The sequence below is a fragment of the Eleginops maclovinus genome, chromosome 24, assembly GCF_036324505.1.
Source record: "Eleginops maclovinus isolate JMC-PN-2008 ecotype Puerto Natales chromosome 24, JC_Emac_rtc_rv5, whole genome shotgun sequence".
In the NCBI taxonomy this organism is placed as follows: Eukaryota; Metazoa; Chordata; class Actinopteri; order Perciformes; family Eleginopidae; genus Eleginops; species Eleginops maclovinus.
In genome coordinates, this window is record NC_086372.1 from 10,505,586 (window position 1) to 10,524,326 (window position 18,741).

Sequence of the window (18,741 nt, forward strand, 5' to 3'; positions counted from 1 at the left end):
TGTCAACATCATTGAGATGAACACAAGCAGCCGCGGCTAGCTGCTGGACAACTTCAAAACGGTGCTTTTATTTTCAGTTTGACTGAGCACATAAAGGAGTGCCTTGTGAATGTAGCTGGTAAGAAACAGGACGTTTTTAAGGAAAAAAATACAACTGTGGTTTGAGCTAGAGATTTGGCTAGTTAGCAAAGCTGATTAGCTTATCTTTAGCTAGCAAGATTGACAGTTATCTAGCAAACAACAGCTGGTGACAGATGGTGACACCTGCTACAGGTAGCAAATAATGGATGCTAACATTCGGGAGTTAATCGAGCATGTACAAATATTTTAAAAACGTGAAAGGAAACCATTACTGCTTTTCTTTGGACTTATTTTTGTAGTTGTTTTTCCCTTCAAAATCAGTCAGAAAACTGACTTTTGAATGTATTGACAGAGCAGTAAAGCTAGCATGACGGTTTCCGGCTAATGCAGTGTGTTTTGTTCGACAGCAGCAGCATCAGAGATGGAGACATAAACCCCACTGATGGAGAGGAAGAGGTATGTCTATGCCAAGAAAGGATTATTCTGTAAACACATGTTCTTGCTGGCAGGCTTGGTGTGATCCCCATGTGATACCGCCTACAGGAGCACACTTCTGCTTTCACCCACAAAACATCTGTTGTTCAGAAGATGTGCTGCACAGGAGAGGGGATAGAGTTCTGCTTTATGGACTTTCTCTCGTGTCGGCCCCAACACTGCTGTATTTGCTGTCTGGTTTGTTAAATGAAGAACATTATGTTCTCGTGACATTTCTCTTGGCAGCCCTCAGGGGTACTCTTCTACCTGTCATAGCGTTTACAAAAGATGATACTGAGCAAACAGTTTGGGAGGATCCTTCATCATTTTGGCACCTAATGGTTTAAAATCTGCTTCATATGCTATATTTTCTCTACTTTTCGTTGTCAAATGTACAGGACCATGTGCAATAACTACATTAATACAAGTGCAAAATTACACGTATTCTTGCTTATTTAGTATGTTTGAACTAGTGCACAAAGTACATTTAGTGAAGTGCAACAGTTAACTCTTAATATATTGCAATATTACAACATGTTGTATTTACTCTGTCCGAAGTCTGGCTATGTTTGTTTGCTTTTGCAGTATTGGACTTTTATATGGTTTTAAACTGCACTGATCAGGGGTGTATCTTTTCAATGACCATAAAGGCTTTCTATTTATTTCGATTTTACTAATTCTCTTTGTTGTTGATGGCTCTCTCAGCTCCGAGGATGACAGTGGTGGAGAGCGAGGCCTGCTCCATACCTGGAAGGGCTACTCCTGCAGTGTCACCCCAGAAAGGCTGCTCCTCCCTGGGCCGGTCCTTCAGGTCGCCCTGGGCACACGGCATGGTGTTCTGCTGGTTGAAGGTAAAGTTATTGTTTGAATTCAGTTTCTAGTGTAGTTGTATTGATATTTTTTTCAAATATTTTGGCTCTATTAGTTAAGATAAATCCTTGTTCTTTGAACTGGTATTTAAATTTCCTTTTTTCAAATTGCAAACAAAGTCGTAAATCAAATCAACGTGTTGATAAGAAACACTTCTATTATCATCTTTTGATTTGTTGCTGTTGTTTCAAATTCAGGAGGGCAGGTGTACAGTTTTGGGGATTTAACATGGAAGCAGAGTCAGGTGTCGGAGCCGGCGAAACCTACCCTGGAGAGCGCGCTCAGTGGGCAGCGGGTGGTCAGCGTTGCAGCCGGAAGCTTCCACAGCGGGGCGGTGACGGAGGACGGCGGCGTCCACATGTGGGGGGACAACAGCTCGGGACAGTGCGGCCTGTCGGGCCTCAGCAGCGTCCCCAACCCGACTCCTGTCGCTCTGCTGGACTCAGACAGCGCCCCCCCGCAGACGGTCCCGGTGCTGGAGCTGGCCTGCGGGGAGCGGCACACCCTGGCTCTGTCGGCGCAGCGGGAAGTGTGGGCGTGGGGCAGCGGGTCTCAGCTGGGCCTCAACGTCTCCGTCTTCCCCGTTTGGAAACCCCAAAAGGTGGAGCACCTGGCGGGCAGGTGTGTGTTACAGGTGGCCTGCGGGGCCTCACACAGCCTGGCTCTGGTGCGCTGCCTGGGCCCCCATGACCTCCACCGGCCCCCTGTAGACAAATGCAGACAGTGTAACCAGCTGCTGTACACCATGACGGACAAAGAGGACCACGTCATCATCTCTGACGGGCACTACTGCCCCATCGGGGTGGAGCTGACAGAGGATGAGGGCCGGCGGGAGGCCCCTGCTCTTACACAAGGGCCCAAAACAACCCCGTCAGATCCCCTCCTCCCCCCACACACCTCAATTTCTGCTGACCCCTTCTCTGACCCCGCTCAGGACTCTGAGAAACAGGAGTTAGCACTCGTAAATGGAGGGCCCCCAGCCTCAGGCTCTGACCCCTCGGCTGAATCTAAAGAAGGAGGGGTTTCGGGGGTCAAGAGTTCACCGTATCCAGATGAGCAGGCCGTCAAAGAATACCTGAAGAAGCTGTCGGAGGCTGAGCAGGCCACCAAGGTAACAGCTGGAGGAGCACTCTCTCAGAGTTAGACTGTCGGGGCGATCTTCTTCTGAGCTTTTAAATAAGGCGTTTGTCATTTTATAGATTAAATGACAAGTCAAGACCTTGCTAGCTTTATCGATAACTGTGGATCTCTTATATTAACATTTGCTCTGTGTTTATCCCCACTGCTTCATTTGTCTTCCAGCCCTCAGCAGGAGCTCTGACCTCCTCCAGCTCCACCCTCAACAACCTGGTGGCCTCCTGCGCCTCTGCAGTGGGGGAGCGTGTCGCTTCGACCTACGAGGCCCTGTCGCTGAAGAAGATGATGAACTACCTCCCGTCAGGAGTGGCGAGGTCTGGCGTACCTGCGGGGTTAACAGGGGTCGTTGACACCACGGCGGAGCGCGTCCGTCTGGAAGACTCCACGCAGGCCAAGAAGAGCTCCAGCACCGGGGACATCCGCGAGGAGGAGGCGGAGGGTCTGCGGCGCCGCCTCTCTCTGCCGGGACTCCTCTCTCAGGGTAGATACGCTGTTCACGTCTTATCCAACTCCTATACCCTGCTGCGTAAGTACCGCTTGCGCAGGTCGGTGTGTGTGTGTGTGTGTGTGTGTTTGCTTCGAGCTTCTTCATCCAGCTTGTAAACACGGCGAAGGCTTGTCTAGAGTCTTTTTGAGTTCTGTGTGTGTCGTTTACATCTCATTTTAAATCAGGACGTCATAGGAAGTACAAAACATGTGTTCTTCAACTCCATGTCTGTAGTTTGAATCACTTTAGTTCTTGTAATGAATGCTTCCAAAAGGTCATATCGCTGTGAGTGTTCTGGTTGTTATGGTTTGGCTTTAGCTTTTAATTTTAATTCATGCTTTTTTAGGTGTTTTATAGTTTGAGTCTGTTTTTTAAGATAGGTTTAGGTTCAAGTTAATGTAGTTCTTATTTAGTTAAGTTTCACTTTTTGTTCTGGTCTAGTTTCAGTTTTGAGATATTTGTAATATGAACTCTTTTTGTATTTTTCCTATAGTCATATAGCTAAACGTTTTCAAAGAATCAAACAATGTTCTGTTAGTTATTTTAATTACTCTTGGATTTCTATTGTTTAACTGGTGAGGTCTAAATGGACAAAATGCAATATTTACAAGGCTCCAACAAAGGTACAAAGTTGTGACCCGGGACTTTGTTTTGTGCTTGTGAGTGCGTCTCATTTGTGGGTCCAGTCTGAGCGGGGGTCTGAATGGTCTCCTTTGTGTGGTTAAAACACTGAGGAATGCAGATTGATACTTAGCCTCCGACTTGACAGGGATTTTCAACGATCAAGGAAGCAGAAGTGTTGATTAGAAGAGAGAACAGGTGCATTATGGGAAAGCCTCTCTGTGACTCCTTAGGAATAAGAAGGTATGGAAAATAAAAAGATGGAAATCTCTCTTTCCTCATAGAGAGCCTAGATAGAGAGGATTTGCTGTGGCTTTCATCATCTGTGTTGGGGCTGTATTCTCAGATGTATTGAAGTCAGTTTTTAAGGCTAAAAGATGGAATTTAATGAGGACATTTTCTGAAGACTCTAAAGTAAAAACTACTTAAAAACAGGCAGAGACATAGCAACCAAAATGCTCACATCTAGGAAATAAATGACAGCCTGGACAAACGGTTATATGCATATATTTTTGAAAAAGTTGATGAAGCCCAGTGTTACAGTAAAAGTGCATGCTTTTTGTTTGTACAGGAAATGAGTCATCAGCCCCTCAGTTTCAACACATTGGGATTTGACTTGTAACTGTTTGATTCAAAGTATCAGCAGAGACGTCTCCGTACCTCCACTGTAGTTTTAATCGTGCTTCAGTGTTTGTTCTGCGGGCTGCCTCTCACTGTTTGTCTGCTGTTTGACCTTTGATGTGACCTTGCTGATGTTCTGAGCGTCACTGATGTTTCTGTGCGGCCATGTTTTGATAACCAACATCGATTTCTTCTTCTGAACTTTGCAACTGAGATGAATCCAGTGAAGTTGCTTTCAATCATCATCATGATTTAGATTAAACCGGAGAGTATTTCTCTGTTATGCTCCTTTATACTTCACATTCACTATTTGACATATATTGTACTTTTGACTTCACTCCATTTATAACTTGAGTATCTTTCCAACTACAGTTTTTAATTCCCTTCCTGGTCTTATTAACCACTGTCCATAGAAACATCTCACTTCCTACAGACTGTCAGTCCTGTTTTGTGTGTAGACATGTCCCTCAGCCTAAAGCAGATTAAATATATTGCGGAAAAGGAAAGACATTTAGGAACCGGTGTTCTTTGTGCTCTCACAGTGTCCCCGCGGCTGCTGAGGAAAGCCGGACGCCCCAGGATGCGTGCAGTGGACCTCACCCCTCTGGGTGCGGTGTTCCCTGAGGCGCAGGAGGTGTTCCCCACCCTACAGACAGAGGTGTGGAGCTGGGGCCAGGGCGAGGACGGACAGCTGGGTCATGGAGACAATGTGGCCAGGTTGGAGGAAGTCTCTTGTCACTGCAGAACAGGATTGCCCTACGTCAGGGGTGTGCAAACTACGGCCTGTGTTTCTGACAGTAGTGTGATGTGTGTGTGTGTGTGCAGGTTACAGCCGCGGTGCATCAAGAGTCTGAACAATAAGGAGGTGGTGCGGGTGGAGGCTGGTGCTCATCATTCCCTCGCTCTCACTGCTCCGTCTCAGGTGAGGCAGGGAGCTCTATATAAAAAAGTTTAAATGATATTTGGTCTTTGCACTAGTCTGCAACAGTTTTCTTTCTACAGTCCAAACTTATTTTCAGCTTGTCAGTCAGCTGTTTAACCAACACTTTGAAATGCACCTCAGTATAAAATAAAGCCAAATCTTTTAGGTTTTTTCCTGGGGGAGTAACACTTCCGGGCAGCTGGGACACACAGAGTCACCCAGCACGATCCCCCGGCTTGCAAAGGTCAGAAAGACATTTCCTTTACATTAAAAAAACACGTATAAAGAAAGAGAAAAATGCTTACACTTTAATCTCTTTCCCCCCCACAGCTGTCAGAAGGGATCCGGGTCTGGGACGTGAGCGCCGGAGAGAAACACACCCTGCTGCTCGCAGACGGAGACTGCTACCGGCCAATCATCTACTACAGTGGGCAGCAGGTGAAGGAGGGGGCGGAGGAGAGCCACGCCAAGGAGAAGGGTCAACAGGAAGAGGGGGAGGAGGAGGAGGAGCGGGTGGGGGGCTACACCCGGCAGCCTGTACTGCTCCCTTTCTGCATTGACGTAAGCACAAAGTTGCTGGTTTTGAAATCACCAGCTGCTGCTGTTCAGTCATTTGAGCAGATTGTCGTTTGAATCAGGCACAAGTCTGATCAAATTATAATAGCCACGGTTCCTAATCAGACATCTGAAGACAAACGTATGAAATCAGTTAGGATTGCACTTGATGTAAAGTGTCTCTCGTGTGTTGCAGCTCGGCTATGTGAGCAATGTGTTCGCAGGCGGTCAGCGCTGCGTGGCGCTGCTGGACAGGAACGTGATGGGCTTCATTGCCAGCCTCCACGAGCTCGCCTCCGCAGAGAGGAAGTGCTACTGCAAGCTGAGCAACATCAAGACGCAGATAATACGCCCCCTGCTGGAGCTAGGTACTAGAGTTCTCAGAAGTCGCTAGTTGATTAGCACTGGGCATTGTGAAAGGGCCTATTATTGACAAATCTATGGGGTGCATTTTACCCAGCTTTGAAAATGAATGAGTTTCTTGAATGTTTTCTGCTTTGGTTGAATATCTTCTTGCCTGTCTTTCTCCAGAGTCTCTGAGTGCGGCCCTGGGTCCAGTGGCCCTCGGGCTCCTGCAGACTGTGACGGGGAAGTTCAGCCTCTTGTGTCACCTGACGGGGCAGCACGCCGCCAGCCTCACAGGACACCTGCGGCGCGTCCGTGACGTGAAGAGCCTGCTCGTCCTCGAACACGCCGACCTCTTCCTCGACTCTTACAGCGAGTAAGCTTTCAGGTTTCAAAAATAGATTGAATTGCATGTCACGTATCAAGCAGGAAAAACACCTTTCCAGAGCTTTTATTTATCTTTCCACTGCATGCAGACATATTCAGCTGGTGTCATGTTGATCCTTTAAAAACAATGTGTTTCCTTTCCGATTCATACGTGATTCAAAGAGCCTTTCCTGATTTACATGAATTTCATTTTCCATATTTTATTTCTTTTTAAAATGCTTCCCTTTTTCTGAACTACGGTTTCTTTTTGACTTTATGGCTTGTTCGTTTTTAATATCTTTGTGAAGCACTTCAAACAGTTAAAAATGTATTTTTCTAAATAAAATGAATTAATGTTGTTAAAATGAAAGGTACTGCAGCGCTGTGGGCAACTTGCAAGTGATGGGGGGTTTCCAGGCCCTGACCAAACCCTCAATGTGAGCACACACACACACACACACACACACAAAATACTACTGTAAATGCTGGATAAACATGATCAACACTACGGCTTGATGATTTCCTTTGTAGAGACTTCTTTGGGAAGAGTCCCGAGCTGCTGAAGAGGCTGTCTGAGTGCAGCGAGGAGAATCCCACTATGGCCGACCTGCTGGGGGCGCTCTTCTACCTCCCGACGCGCCACCTGCACGAGTACGGCCGACTGCTGCTAAAACTGGCCACGTGCTTCGAAGTGGTGGGTCAGACAAACACAAGCATGCAGTACCTCTGTTAGTATGGCTCTCATGTTTGAAATGTTATTTTACTATAATTATGGAAGACGAGTATTTTTATATCTACCTTAATAGATCCTGTGCATATATCTCTATTAGCATAATCGCCACACTCCTGTTAGCTCATTCTTCATTCAGTATCTCTGTGTGTTTGTTCAGAGCTCCGATGACTACCAGAGGCTGCAGGACAGCTGCTCTAAGTTCGAAGCTTTGGCTCTCAGACTGAAGAGGAAGAGGAAGGACGCCGAATACACCTTCCACTTCTGGAAGAGCTTCCCCGGCAAAATGACGGTAAACTCCCAGAGTGTGTGTCCTTCTTAATGACTCCTGGAACATGATGTCACATTTTGCTGAATGGAGCCGTTGTTTTCCCGTCAGGACTCTCTGAGGAAGCCCCACCGCCGGCTCATCTGTGAGAGCAGCAACAAAGCACTGACGCTGCAGAACGCCGGCAGGTTCTCCGTCAACTGGTTCATCGTCTTCAACGACGCTCTGGTCCACGCGCAGGTGAGCCCCGCACACACACTTTTCATCATGTCCTCTTACCTGTGTGAAGCCGTCATATTTGGGCTCTGTAACTCGGTTTGTTTTACGCGTCTGCGTGTGCTTGCCTCCGTGCTGTCAGGGCGTGGCGCCTTGTAAAAATCTTGTAAGTATGCAGACAGACGCAAATGTCAGCCCAGCGACCTTTACCCCCCCCCCCGTACCCTTTTCGTGTGTGTGTGTGTGTGTGTGTGTGTGTGTGTGTGTGTGTGTGTGTGTGTGTGTGTGTGTGTGTGTGTGTGTGTGTGTGTGTGTGTGTGTGTGTGTGTGTGTGTGTGTGTGTGTGTGTGTGTGTGTGTGTGTGTGTGTGTGTGTGTGTGTGTGTGTGTGTGTGTGTGTGTGTGTGTGTGTGTGTGTGTGTGTGTGTGTGTGTGTGTGTGTGTGTGTGTGTGTGTGTGTGTGTGTGTGTAGGGCTCGGGGCTCTGTGTCATACGATTCAGCCCTAAAACACATGACAAACACACAGATAAACATCTGAGCGTCAATTTGGCTCCAAATATATGAACGAGGTCGGACTCCCTCGCTAAAACACACTTATTTTGTGCACTTGCAGAAATCAGATCTTTAAAAGTGTTTAAAGATGAATCTGTCTGTTTTTGGCTTATTCATCAAATGAAAGGACTTTCAAGGTGAGCATTTTAAAGGTTTAAAGTTACCACGAATCCAGTGCTCACATGAAGGTTCAAAAGTATATGAATCGCTCTAATTATTCCCCCCTGATTCTGACATGAGAAATAGGAGCTAACACCCAAAGCACTAATTCAAGATGTCCTGTGAGACGCAGCCCTATTCCCGCCTTCCTCTTCCGCCGGCTCTCTACCTGCATGGGAAAATGAACAAACCATGTTGTTCTTTGATGAGATTACGTTTCGTTCCCATACATTATTTGTTGCTAAACTTTTGCCACTTTGCAACACTTCCAGCTTGGAATCTGAAACTGTAAAACAGTATGACGTTCCTGTTGAATTACAGTTACTGAACGATTGATCTACAGTTTCTGGTTCACTTCTCCAAAGCATTTCCTTCCTTCTCTCGTTTGTCTCTTTTTTCCTCCGAGCATCCCCCCTCTTTCTCTTCCCCTCCTGTGGTTGTCCCGATACTTCTTGACTGTGTGACTCAAAAATGTCTGTAAAGATTAAATCCTCTGAAAATGTTAAGTGTGTGTTTAAATTCCTGGAGCAGGTTGTAGATCTGAGGCTGAGAAAGAAGCAGACTGTGATTGCTCTGCGTGTCTTGTGATGTCGTTGCAGTGAAAACGTTGCATGAATGCACAATACTTAAGTTCCTTGTTGAACATGTGAACACACATGTTGTTTTGCATGACATCCCTCAGGCTAATCTTAAACAGGATGCTTCAAATCTATCATGTTATTCTCCACAAGTATAATTAGGTGGTATTTAGCCATGTGTTCTCTTAGTCTCAACTATATCAATAGGATATATCAAGGGTAAATGTCAGAGGTATTTTTCTGCCTCCTCTCAATTATGACATGCTTATAGAGAATGCTGTAGTTACTTGATTGTGTGTGAGATCCACACCCTTTAAATATACTGTTAATTATGTTTATCTCCCTTTCTTAACACTTACTTCTCCCCTCTTTCCTCATTCCCTTTCCTTGTTCTCTCCTTCTTTTTCACTCTCCACGCCTGTTCCTCCTGCAGTTCTCCACCCATCATGTCTTCCCCTTGGCCACACTTTGGGTGGAGCCGATCCCAGAGGAGAACAGCGGCCTGTGAGCCTCATTATTGTTTTGTTCCTCCTGTGTACATCTTATATTCTGCTCTGCTAATGTGTTGCTTGGGTTATCTATTTATAGTGTTTAGTGAGACTGTTATTGTTTCCAACTGTGTGTGTGTGTGTGTGTGTGTGTGTGTAGGTATGGATTAAAGGTGATCACACCGGAGGAGACGTTTGCCCTGCTCGCGTCCTCTCCCACGGAGAAGGTGAGTCCTCTAACTCGACTCTCAGCTTTCTAACTTCTTGTTTTTACGTTAACTTTGGTTGTTATAAAATGAATCCTAAGTGTAACTCTGTCTCCATTCTCCATATGACCTGTACCACTCTGCTTGTATCCGTTCGTAGGCCAAGTGGCTGCGCTCTATCAACCAGGCGGTGGAGCAGGCGCTGAGCGGGGCGGGGCAGGACACGGCATCCATCGGCTCTGGGTCGAGTCAGAAGATGGAGCCTCCTGCTTCCAGGGCCGCCTCTTACACGTTCTATAAGGACGGGCGGCTGAAAGAGGCGACGTATAAAGGGTGCTGGCTCTCAGGGAAGCCCAACGGCAGGTGGGACACTACAACTGGAAACATTTCTGACTTTTTGGCTTTTGAGTCTTTCGTATCGTTGGCTGTTGTAATACCTATGAAATACATTTTAGTGCGGTCTTTCAAGTTAAACCTCAAAGCGTGACAGGCAGCAAAGTGTGGGTAACCCATTAAAACCCAATTTAGTTTTTACCCATTTAAAACACGTTTTGATCCAACGGACATTACAGCAGAACATTATGCATCATATCAGGCTCTACCTCAAGAGCCCCTTCAATTTGTACTTTTCACTATTTACTGTACATGCTATTTGTGTGTTTTTCCGGGGATATTGCTGTGGCATTTCAAGGGAAAATAAATCAGAATATGAATGAATATTTGGTCAGAATCATCAGGACTAATTGTGGTTAAATGATTAAACACGTTCAAAGTGGAAAATATGATTCATTTGTTGGGTAATTTTATAGCTGCTTTAGTAATGGGGCATTGTTGTCTACTGACTTAACAAAATGAATACAATTCATGTAGCTTTTCAAGTGATATTGATATGTATGGATGCTCTGGATGTTTTCAGGGGCGTGTTGAAATGGCCTGATGGGAGGATTTACACAGGGACGTTCACGAACGGACTGGAAGATGGGTGAGTGCACACATTCCTCTGAGCCTTATGTCTCCTTCTCATATGAGCCAGCTGGTTTTTAGCTTCTGTTTCTTGGGTTGCTTTTTGTAGCTTTGGGGAATTTGTGTCTAACAACAAGACGCTCAACAAGAACGATCAATATCAAGGTCACTGGAAGGACGGAAAGATGCACGGCCTCGGGACATACAGGTGAGTGTGTCCCCAAACAGTGAGGACATTGAGGACAACAATATGATGTTTAATACACTTGTAACCGCTTCCCCCTTAAGGGGAAAAGTGCGAGCTGTACACAAAGCTGCTGATTGGTTGTCAGAAGACAATAAACGTCCTCCCCTGGGTCTGCAGGTATGCCAGCGGCGAGGTTTACGAAGGCTGCTTCCAGGACAGCATGCGACAAGGACACGGCATGCTGCGCAGCGGGAAGCTCAACACCTCCTCCCCCAGCGTCTTCATCGGACAGTGGCTGCAGGACAAGAAGACTGGCTATGGAGTCTTTGATGATATCACAAAGTACGCTCATCCACAGTCCGTTTTATGCTAGAAGAAATGTAGGATAAATGACCTTAACGTAGTCATGGTAACAGAACACTGCAGCACACACAAGATTGAAACGGCAGGGAAAGAGAGCTCACGTGCGTCTGGGTTTTTGTTGTATTTCCTAGAAAGGGGGAGGAAATGCCGTGAAAGGCTGTCTGACACGCTTATCAAAGTGTTTATTTTTAGGTGTTCATCGTTTTTATATTTGTCAGTGTAAGTGCAAGAACGTTTTGTTTCTTCCAGAGGCGAGAAGTACATGGGCATGTGGCAGGATCACCAGCGGCAGGGCATCGGGGTCGTGGTCACTCAGTTCGGCCTTTATTACGAAGGAGCCTTCAAAGAAAACAAGATGATGGTGAGCTACTCTCGTTGATTCCAGTCACATTTGGTGCTTGGAAGTTTAGGAGACCAACGCTAAAGAAAACCTCCTTCTTTCTAGCACTGTGTTCTCCAACATCTCATCTGTAGCTGCTACCTGTAGAGTCTTTTTCTTTGTGTCATTAAATACAGAGAGAGAGAGAAAACTGAAAGAAGGCTTTTTTCTGTTTTAGGGCACCGGGATTCTGCTGTCCGAGGACGACACCACATACGAGGGTGAATTCTCTGATGACTGGACCCTCAACGGAAAGGTGACAATTCCAAAATAGTCTGTATATTAAACAATTACCGTATTTTCCGGACTATAAGGCGCACTTAAAAGCCTTACATTTTCTCAAAAAACAACAGTGCGTCTTATAATCCAGTGCGCCTTATATATGGATTACGGTAATTCTGGTTGTGCTTACTGACCTCGAAGTGATTTTGTGTGGTACACAGCTCTCACGGCGCTCTGTCAAAATGTTTTAGTACGACTTTGGTAAACTACAAAGCCGCACCGCTTGCAGCATTACGGCTACCATAGTCAGGAGTGTCGCGGAGTTGCACCAAATGGCACCGGTCAAGAGACACGCTTACGACGCGGACTTCAAACTCGAGGCTATCAGTCACGCAGTAGAACATGGGAATAGAGCAGCTGGGAGAGAATTCAACATTAATGAATCAATGATACGTATTTTACGTGTTATAACTGAACTTATTACTGACTTATCTGACGGTTTTGTTGCTGTTATATAATTAATAATTATATAATATGTATCCGTTTTACGGCATGTAGAAAAGGAGTGTGTAGGAGAGCGACATGCGGGGTGGGCGTGTGTGTGCGGAAGAAGTAGTTTTGGGAAAGTGAACTTGTTGCCAGGTTGGCTGCGTTGTCGGCGAAGACAATAAAAAAGGATTACTCCAGCTCCGCTGTTTCCCCCTCCTCTTTCCTCAGAGAGTGTCACATACCCAGCTGCTCTTCACTACGGTATAGAGCATAACAACGCTGGAGGTAACAACATTTCGCTTAATGCGCCTTATAGTCCGGTGCGCCTTATGAAACATTTCGAAAATAGACCATTCATTGACAGTGCGCCTTATAATCCAGTGCGCCCTATAGTCCGGAAAATACGGGTAGTCTGTTTAAAAAACACCATCTCATTTTCTCAAACAGCCCTTTTTCCTAAATACATTTTGGATTGAATATTACAAATACAAATCATTTTAAACATAGCAGGAAAAAAGGGCAATAACCCAATGAAAGAAAGTCAAACTTAATGAAATACTAGCAGTTAAATGTGTGTCAGGGGGGTTTGATGTACTAATTGTCCCTCCTCTCAGGGTGTGCTCACCATGCCAAACGGTGATTACCTGGAGGGCTCCTTTAACGGAGAGTGGGGCTCCGGCCTCAAAGTGACGGGCTCCTACTTCAAACCTCACCTGTTCGACATCGACAAGGACAAGACCCACGCTGTGTAAGCTCACACAGTATCTTAAATGTGCAATGTTATATTTATTTACGATTAAAGGTCCCTATTATACTCTTTCCCAGGAAGCTTGGGCGTCTGTGTGTGTGCGCTGAGGACAAGTGGCAGGCGGTGTTTGAGGAGTGCTGGAGGCAGCTGGGCTGCGAGGCCCCGGGTCGAGGAGAGAACCGGAAGGCCTGGGAGAACATCGCCGTGGCCCTCACCACCAGCCGGATACACATCCAGGACAGGTACACACACACTCCTGACATGTATGTGAGGGTAGCTTCATATTACCAGTGGGAAACATTATTCTTTCAGGGGATTGATTGTTTGTTTGTGTTGCAGTCCGGAAGGTTTGTCTCGAAGCCACAGCAGGACCCTGGAGAGTCTTGAGGTGATCCCGCAGCACGAAGTACCAATCAACATGGAGAGATATCACACAATCCGACTCTACCTCGTCAAGGTGAGCCTCCCTCTATTAGAAGAAAAAATTGTGCAAACTGATTTTTTTATGTAAATATACAACACTAAATAAAATGCAGAAATAAGAAGAGGGGTCTCTTTCAACAGATTAGCAGTGAAACCATTTTGGCTATTAACAGTAAACACTTCCTCCAGGCGTGTGACACCCCCCTCCACCCGCTGGGCCGGCTGCTGGAGACACTGGTGGCGGTGTACAGGATGACCTACGTGGGCGTCGGAGCGAATCGTCGGCTGCTGCCTCAGGCAGTCAACGAGATCAAGTCGTACCTCAACCGCATCTTCGTCATCGTCAGGTAATTAACATTCAGTACAGCAAGCTACTGCAAAAAGCCCTGATGTTCAACATGGATATCATTTCTAAAAAGGTATAATATTAAACACTTCTGCATTCAAACCACTTTTTCTGTTGTTGTGAAATTAAATCTCCCAATTGGTTCCAGCAGTTTTCTATCCCAATGACCTTTGTTATTTGTATCAATTATTAGTGGTAATTAATGTGTGCTTATGTGTGCTCTGCAGGTTTTTGTTCCCAGACCTGCCAGAAGAGGGCGGTCTAATTCCAGAGCCGACCACCAACCTCCAGGACAAGAGGGAGCCAGGCTCCAGCGACGCCTCCCTAGAGTCACCTAAACCTGGGTAACGACGGGGCAAACCCCTGGCCTTATTTCCTTATCCAGGCCTCTATAAGGATTCTGTTAAACCCTCCTGTGTGTTTCCTCCTCAGGCGTGTGGTGAGCAGCTCGGGTCTGCTGCTCCCCGTCCTGCTTCCTCGCCTCTACCCTCCCCTCTTCACCCTCTACGCTCTGGACAAGGAGAGAGAGGACGACGTGTACTGGGAGTGTGTCCTCCGCCTCAACAAGCAGCCCGACCTCGCCCTACTCGCATTCCTCGGGGTCCAGCAGTACGTCACAATCTGGAAAGCATACCTTAAAGAGTGATATGCGTGTAAACCCTAAACAATTACTTCCTGTCCTCAGGAAGTTCTGGCCTGTTTCCATTCCCGCATCCATGCCTGCACTGGCGGAGAAGCAGCAGGTATGGTTTATGTTGCTTGAATGTACTTTTTCCACCATGAGTAAGTGGATGTAAAAGGTGTTTCTCCTGGTCTTCAGGTCCTTTCCAGCACAAAGGACTCCTGCTTTGCCTCTGCAGTGGAAACACTACAACAGATCAGGTACAGAACAACTACAAAACTAATCCCATCTAAAGGGTTGTTATTGTTTTTCTTTACAAGTTTCCTTGTTTGTTTGCAGCACAACCTTCACCCCGTCAGACAAGCTGCAGGTGATCCAGCTCACCTTCGAAGAGATCACTCAGGCGGTGCAGTCACTGCTGAAGCAGGACTTCCTGTGGTCCATGGACGACCTTTTCCCCGTGTTCCTCTACGTGGTGCTGCGCGCAAGGTCAGCCCAGAAAGCACATCCATTCACACAGTAATACACACACATTATGAAGATCAGACAACAAAGAGATGTCTTTTTACGTGTCAATGTTTATAGAAAGACAAATGGCTCTCACAAGAAGATCTGATACTTTATGTATATATCTGTATTGGTACGGAGCTTTTATGTGTAGTGTGGTTTGTTCTAAAGTCCTTGAATCTTTCGAAATGTATCATGTTTGTCCTAAGAATTCGAAATTTGGGGTCAGAGGTCAGCCTGATTGAAGACCTGATGGACCCCTGCGTGCAGCATGGAGAGCACGGTATCATGTTTACCACACTCAAGGTACCACACACACACACACACACACACACACACCCTCTCATTTAATAGGTCCATTGTAAGTCAAATATGTTATCGTGGTAATTGTCTTTTTTCTCTCTGTTCTCCAGTAGTTATTATATATGTTTTGAAAGGCTCTTATACTCAACAATAAAAGTGTCCTTTCCACCTTCAGGCGTGTTACTACCAGATCCAGCATGAGAAGATCACCTAGTGTGATTGGGTGTCAACTTCCTGCCGTCCCAAGCCACAATCTCTCCAATCAGAGGGCCAGGATCAGCCAGGCTTCAGGATGACCGATGCAAACACGCACCAACCAATGGGAAGTGAAGGATCATATGAACAGGTTGCCCACAGCTCCATCTTCTGCTGCCTTGGAGACGGGCACACACAGTCTCCGTTTTTTAATTTGATTTACCCCTTCCAGCTTCTCCTCCTCTGAGGGATCATGAAGGTACTCATGTGAATATTGTCTGTGTTGAGCCACTACATGCCATCCACTTTAAAACGGTCCCAAGCTAAACGACGGGACGTTGTTACCTGGGAGGAAACTCAACCGTGAAACATTTGTCTTTTTAGTGCCAATGGACGAAGTTTGCTGCTGAGTTTCCCTTCACACTGTGACATATGGCACCTCTTTTCCTCCTTGGAAATAAGTCTATTTTTCAGCATGAAACAACACTCTATGGCACAGATTCATTTTTAGCCTCCAGTGTTTCAGGCAGTTAAATCTGAACAATCCCTCTGACATCCTCATGACGAAACTGATCTCTTGGAAGCGCGTCACTTTAAGAACTGACACACCTTTTATTAAGCGTCCGGACATCAATATGTTTACAGCTAGCTCAATTTCCAATATTAACCCAAGACAAAGTGACTCATACATGTTCATTCCTGCTTTATCTCAAGTGTTCCCAAATGGTTTTACAGGAGAATGGGCCTCAAGGATGAACACTAACTTGATGGTTTAACAAACGCAGGTCTGCTTATCTTTTTACAAGCGTCTCTGAGGTTTCTGTCTGGGAATGAAAGGGGCTGGTTTGGTACTGTATCATCAATATAAACTGACAAAATGTCACCGATATCCTCCTGTTACAGCAAGTGGCAGCAGAACACCGTTAGTGGCTGTGTTAGCCGGCTCTAAATCCCTTTTTTTGGCAGGCAACCAGCTACTCCAATTTACCAAAGTAAACTCTTGTCTTCACGAACACTGACAGTTCATCACCAGGACTTGAAAGCACATGTGAGTCTTAAAGCAACATGCACATTCATTTTACGAGGTATTCCTTTTATACGACGCTAAATAATCCTTTGTAAAGCTGGAAACAGGGTTGCTGTTCTTCCAGAAAAAAATTGAGATGCATTATTGCCATGATTAATATTACTCAACCTGGAGGCCCCTTTATTCCCTCTAAGATCCAATAGAAGTGTTTTTTTGAGAGACTAAAATGAATAATAAGCGTTTGTAGGAACTGTGTTTGTGACGGTGTTCATTACAGGCGGTGAGAAGAATTGGCACATTAGTCATGGAACCAACCTCCATTTGAACGTCACACCCGTTTAACTTTCAAACAAATGCAAAAGGTTTAGATGTAGATTTCCTCCTGCTGTAGGGTGGGACTAAAGCCGGGCGGCTTAATGCAAACACGGTTTTTCTGTATGTGATGTTCAAAGCCGATTCTCCGCGCCATCTGTTAATGTTAACTGTCTTTTTTAAGCCATTTACAGCTCTGTCAGACAATTTCGCTTATTTGTGATATGCGTCACACACGTGAGTTTATGAAAGGGCTTAAGAGGGGATTCAGAGGGATCCCAGCCTCTTTTTTCCTCTTTAATATCATGGCTTTTGTTTTCTCACATGGTTTAACAATTGCAAATCCTGTGGATCAGAGGTCTTTTTTGAAGGGATAAAGGAAGGTGAAGCTGCTCTTTCCCTGCAGGATTATTAATATCTACAGAGAGCGGGCGTAAAATGATTTGAAGCTTCATGTCCTTCATTAAAACTTAGATCTCCGGCTGTTAAACTGATATATGTTTTTTGGGGACGTTCAAACAGAGCTTCGAACTGTTAGGACATGATGAAGACGCTCTCCTCCTGGTTTGAGCTCTGAGACCGTATGTGCCTGACGCAATATCTTCTCACACTGAGGATTTCATTTCCACAATGCTACAAAGAAAAACATTCCTCTATGATAAATGATTCTGCCAACCAGAGACTTTGCTATGATGTGAAAGCTCATTATTTGACTGAGAGAAATGACTTCCTGTTCAGTATTTTGTCTTCATTTGTGATACAAATGTTTTCAATTGACGTACTAACTGACTTTCACCACGCATACAAAACTGCACATTATTGAAATGGTTAACTGACTCAAATAGATGAAGTGTTACTTTTAGCCCAATATATGTGTTGGGTTCATGTCCTCAACACATGTTTACTCACACAGGTGTAATGTTCTCCTCTTCCCCACTCTGTGTTAAAGCCACTGTTTTCTCCATGCTGTTTACTAGTTGACATTTTGTGTTTGAGCTGGCTGACGTGACCCCCACCCTGTTTGTCTGGTACAATGTATTGTACCTGTAAATAACTACAGAGGGCAATAAACTCATTTGATGGATGTTGCGTCCTAATCTGCTCTCAGTTTTCTTCCTACAGGCAGGAAGTCTTTTCTGCTTCCAGCTGTTTCTGAATGTAAACTGAAAATGTTGTCGACTTAAAGTTTAAACTATCATAGATAATTATTCTCAGTTCAAAAGTGTACAAATGTAGATGATTTGCAGCAAATATCACTAAATATCTTAATCATTTTCCTTTATAATAATTGTTTTCCTTACTTTAAAAATATGGGAAACGTTGCAGAGGTGAAAGAGGGAATTTTTATTTGATGTTTCAAACTATTTGTATCAATTGGCTGGTTCCTAAAGATCATTTTTGAAATGATTGTTTAATTATTTGTCGACTCCTCTTATAACTTTGTCTACATTTTGTCAGTTTCAGGGCTCTAGTAGTGGTGCGACGAGAGGTTACACATGTAAACTAGGTAAAGATTTGTCTTTCAGGTGAGAACATATTCAATATTATAGAGTTTAAGCAGAATACAGCTAAAAAAAAAGTCAGTTTTTGGCCTCCATAACTGAAGGACATTAAGGGAACAATGAGGGAAAATGTGAACTTTTTTTGGCAAATGTTTCTTTTATGCTAATAATCCTTTCAGCGTTCCACTTTGAGAGGCCTGAGCGTGAGAATCTGTCAACAAAGCTGTGTGTAGTGCAATTGCAAAGAGATCATCTCAGTGTCCAGGGTACTACCAGGCATCTTGGCTCTGTTCAGATGGAGGGAGGGCAGATTTTTTTATAAGATCACCAATCAGGAGATTACCCCCATTCCTGACAGATTGGGCCATAATAAGTAGACTAAAAGTTTATAATACAATACTTTATCTGCTCTCTACTCTCCATTAAGTCCAGCTGTAGGGGCAGATTAGCAGATCTTTTAATTACGGACAAAAGGCT

General features: G+C 45.1%; 1 protein-coding gene across 5 annotated transcripts; it reads left to right on the plus strand.

Annotated features, from left to right (window-relative positions):
- als2b (alsin Rho guanine nucleotide exchange factor ALS2 b) lies at window positions 1-17,859 on the plus strand. Of its 5 annotated transcripts, none has more exons than XM_063877833.1 (35): window positions 1-118; window positions 489-537; window positions 1,261-1,406; window positions 1,623-2,536; window positions 2,728-3,088; window positions 4,834-5,008; window positions 5,117-5,213; window positions 5,380-5,457; window positions 5,544-5,774; window positions 5,965-6,136; window positions 6,300-6,489; window positions 6,851-6,916; window positions 7,011-7,173; window positions 7,370-7,501; window positions 7,589-7,717; window positions 7,836-7,859; window positions 9,416-9,486; window positions 9,631-9,697; window positions 9,837-10,039; window positions 10,593-10,658; window positions 10,749-10,847; window positions 11,004-11,168; window positions 11,439-11,550; window positions 11,747-11,824; window positions 12,894-13,027; window positions 13,105-13,269; window positions 13,367-13,484; window positions 13,640-13,797; window positions 14,024-14,140; window positions 14,229-14,405; window positions 14,482-14,539; window positions 14,617-14,678; window positions 14,758-14,907; window positions 15,135-15,231; window positions 15,404-17,859. In XM_063877833.1, the coding sequence occupies exons 2-35, from the start codon at window positions 524-526 to the stop codon at window positions 15,440-15,442; spliced, it is 5,028 nt and encodes a 1,675-aa protein (XP_063733903.1). In that variant the 5' UTR covers window positions 1-118; window positions 489-523; the 3' UTR covers window positions 15,443-17,859. The 5 variants fall into 5 exon arrangements, 4 of the variants coding, with proteins under 4 accessions (XP_063733903.1, XP_063733905.1, XP_063733904.1 ...); XM_063877835.1 differs by having other exon boundaries at window positions 2,728-3,043; XM_063877834.1 differs by lacking the exon at window positions 7,836-7,859.
- The last annotated feature ends 882 nt before the right edge of the window (window positions 17,860-18,741 follow it).

Bases quoted from the DNA above. Each gene is read 5' to 3' on its own strand.
- als2b (XM_063877833.1), top strand. The intron at 7,502-7,588 runs GTAAACTCCCAG...TTTTCCCGTCAG, and splicing joins GCTTCCCCGGCAAAATGACG to GACTCTCTGAGGAAGCCCCA. The intron at 14,540-14,616 runs GTATGGTTTATG...CCTGGTCTTCAG, and splicing joins CACTGGCGGAGAAGCAGCAG to GTCCTTTCCAGCACAAAGGA.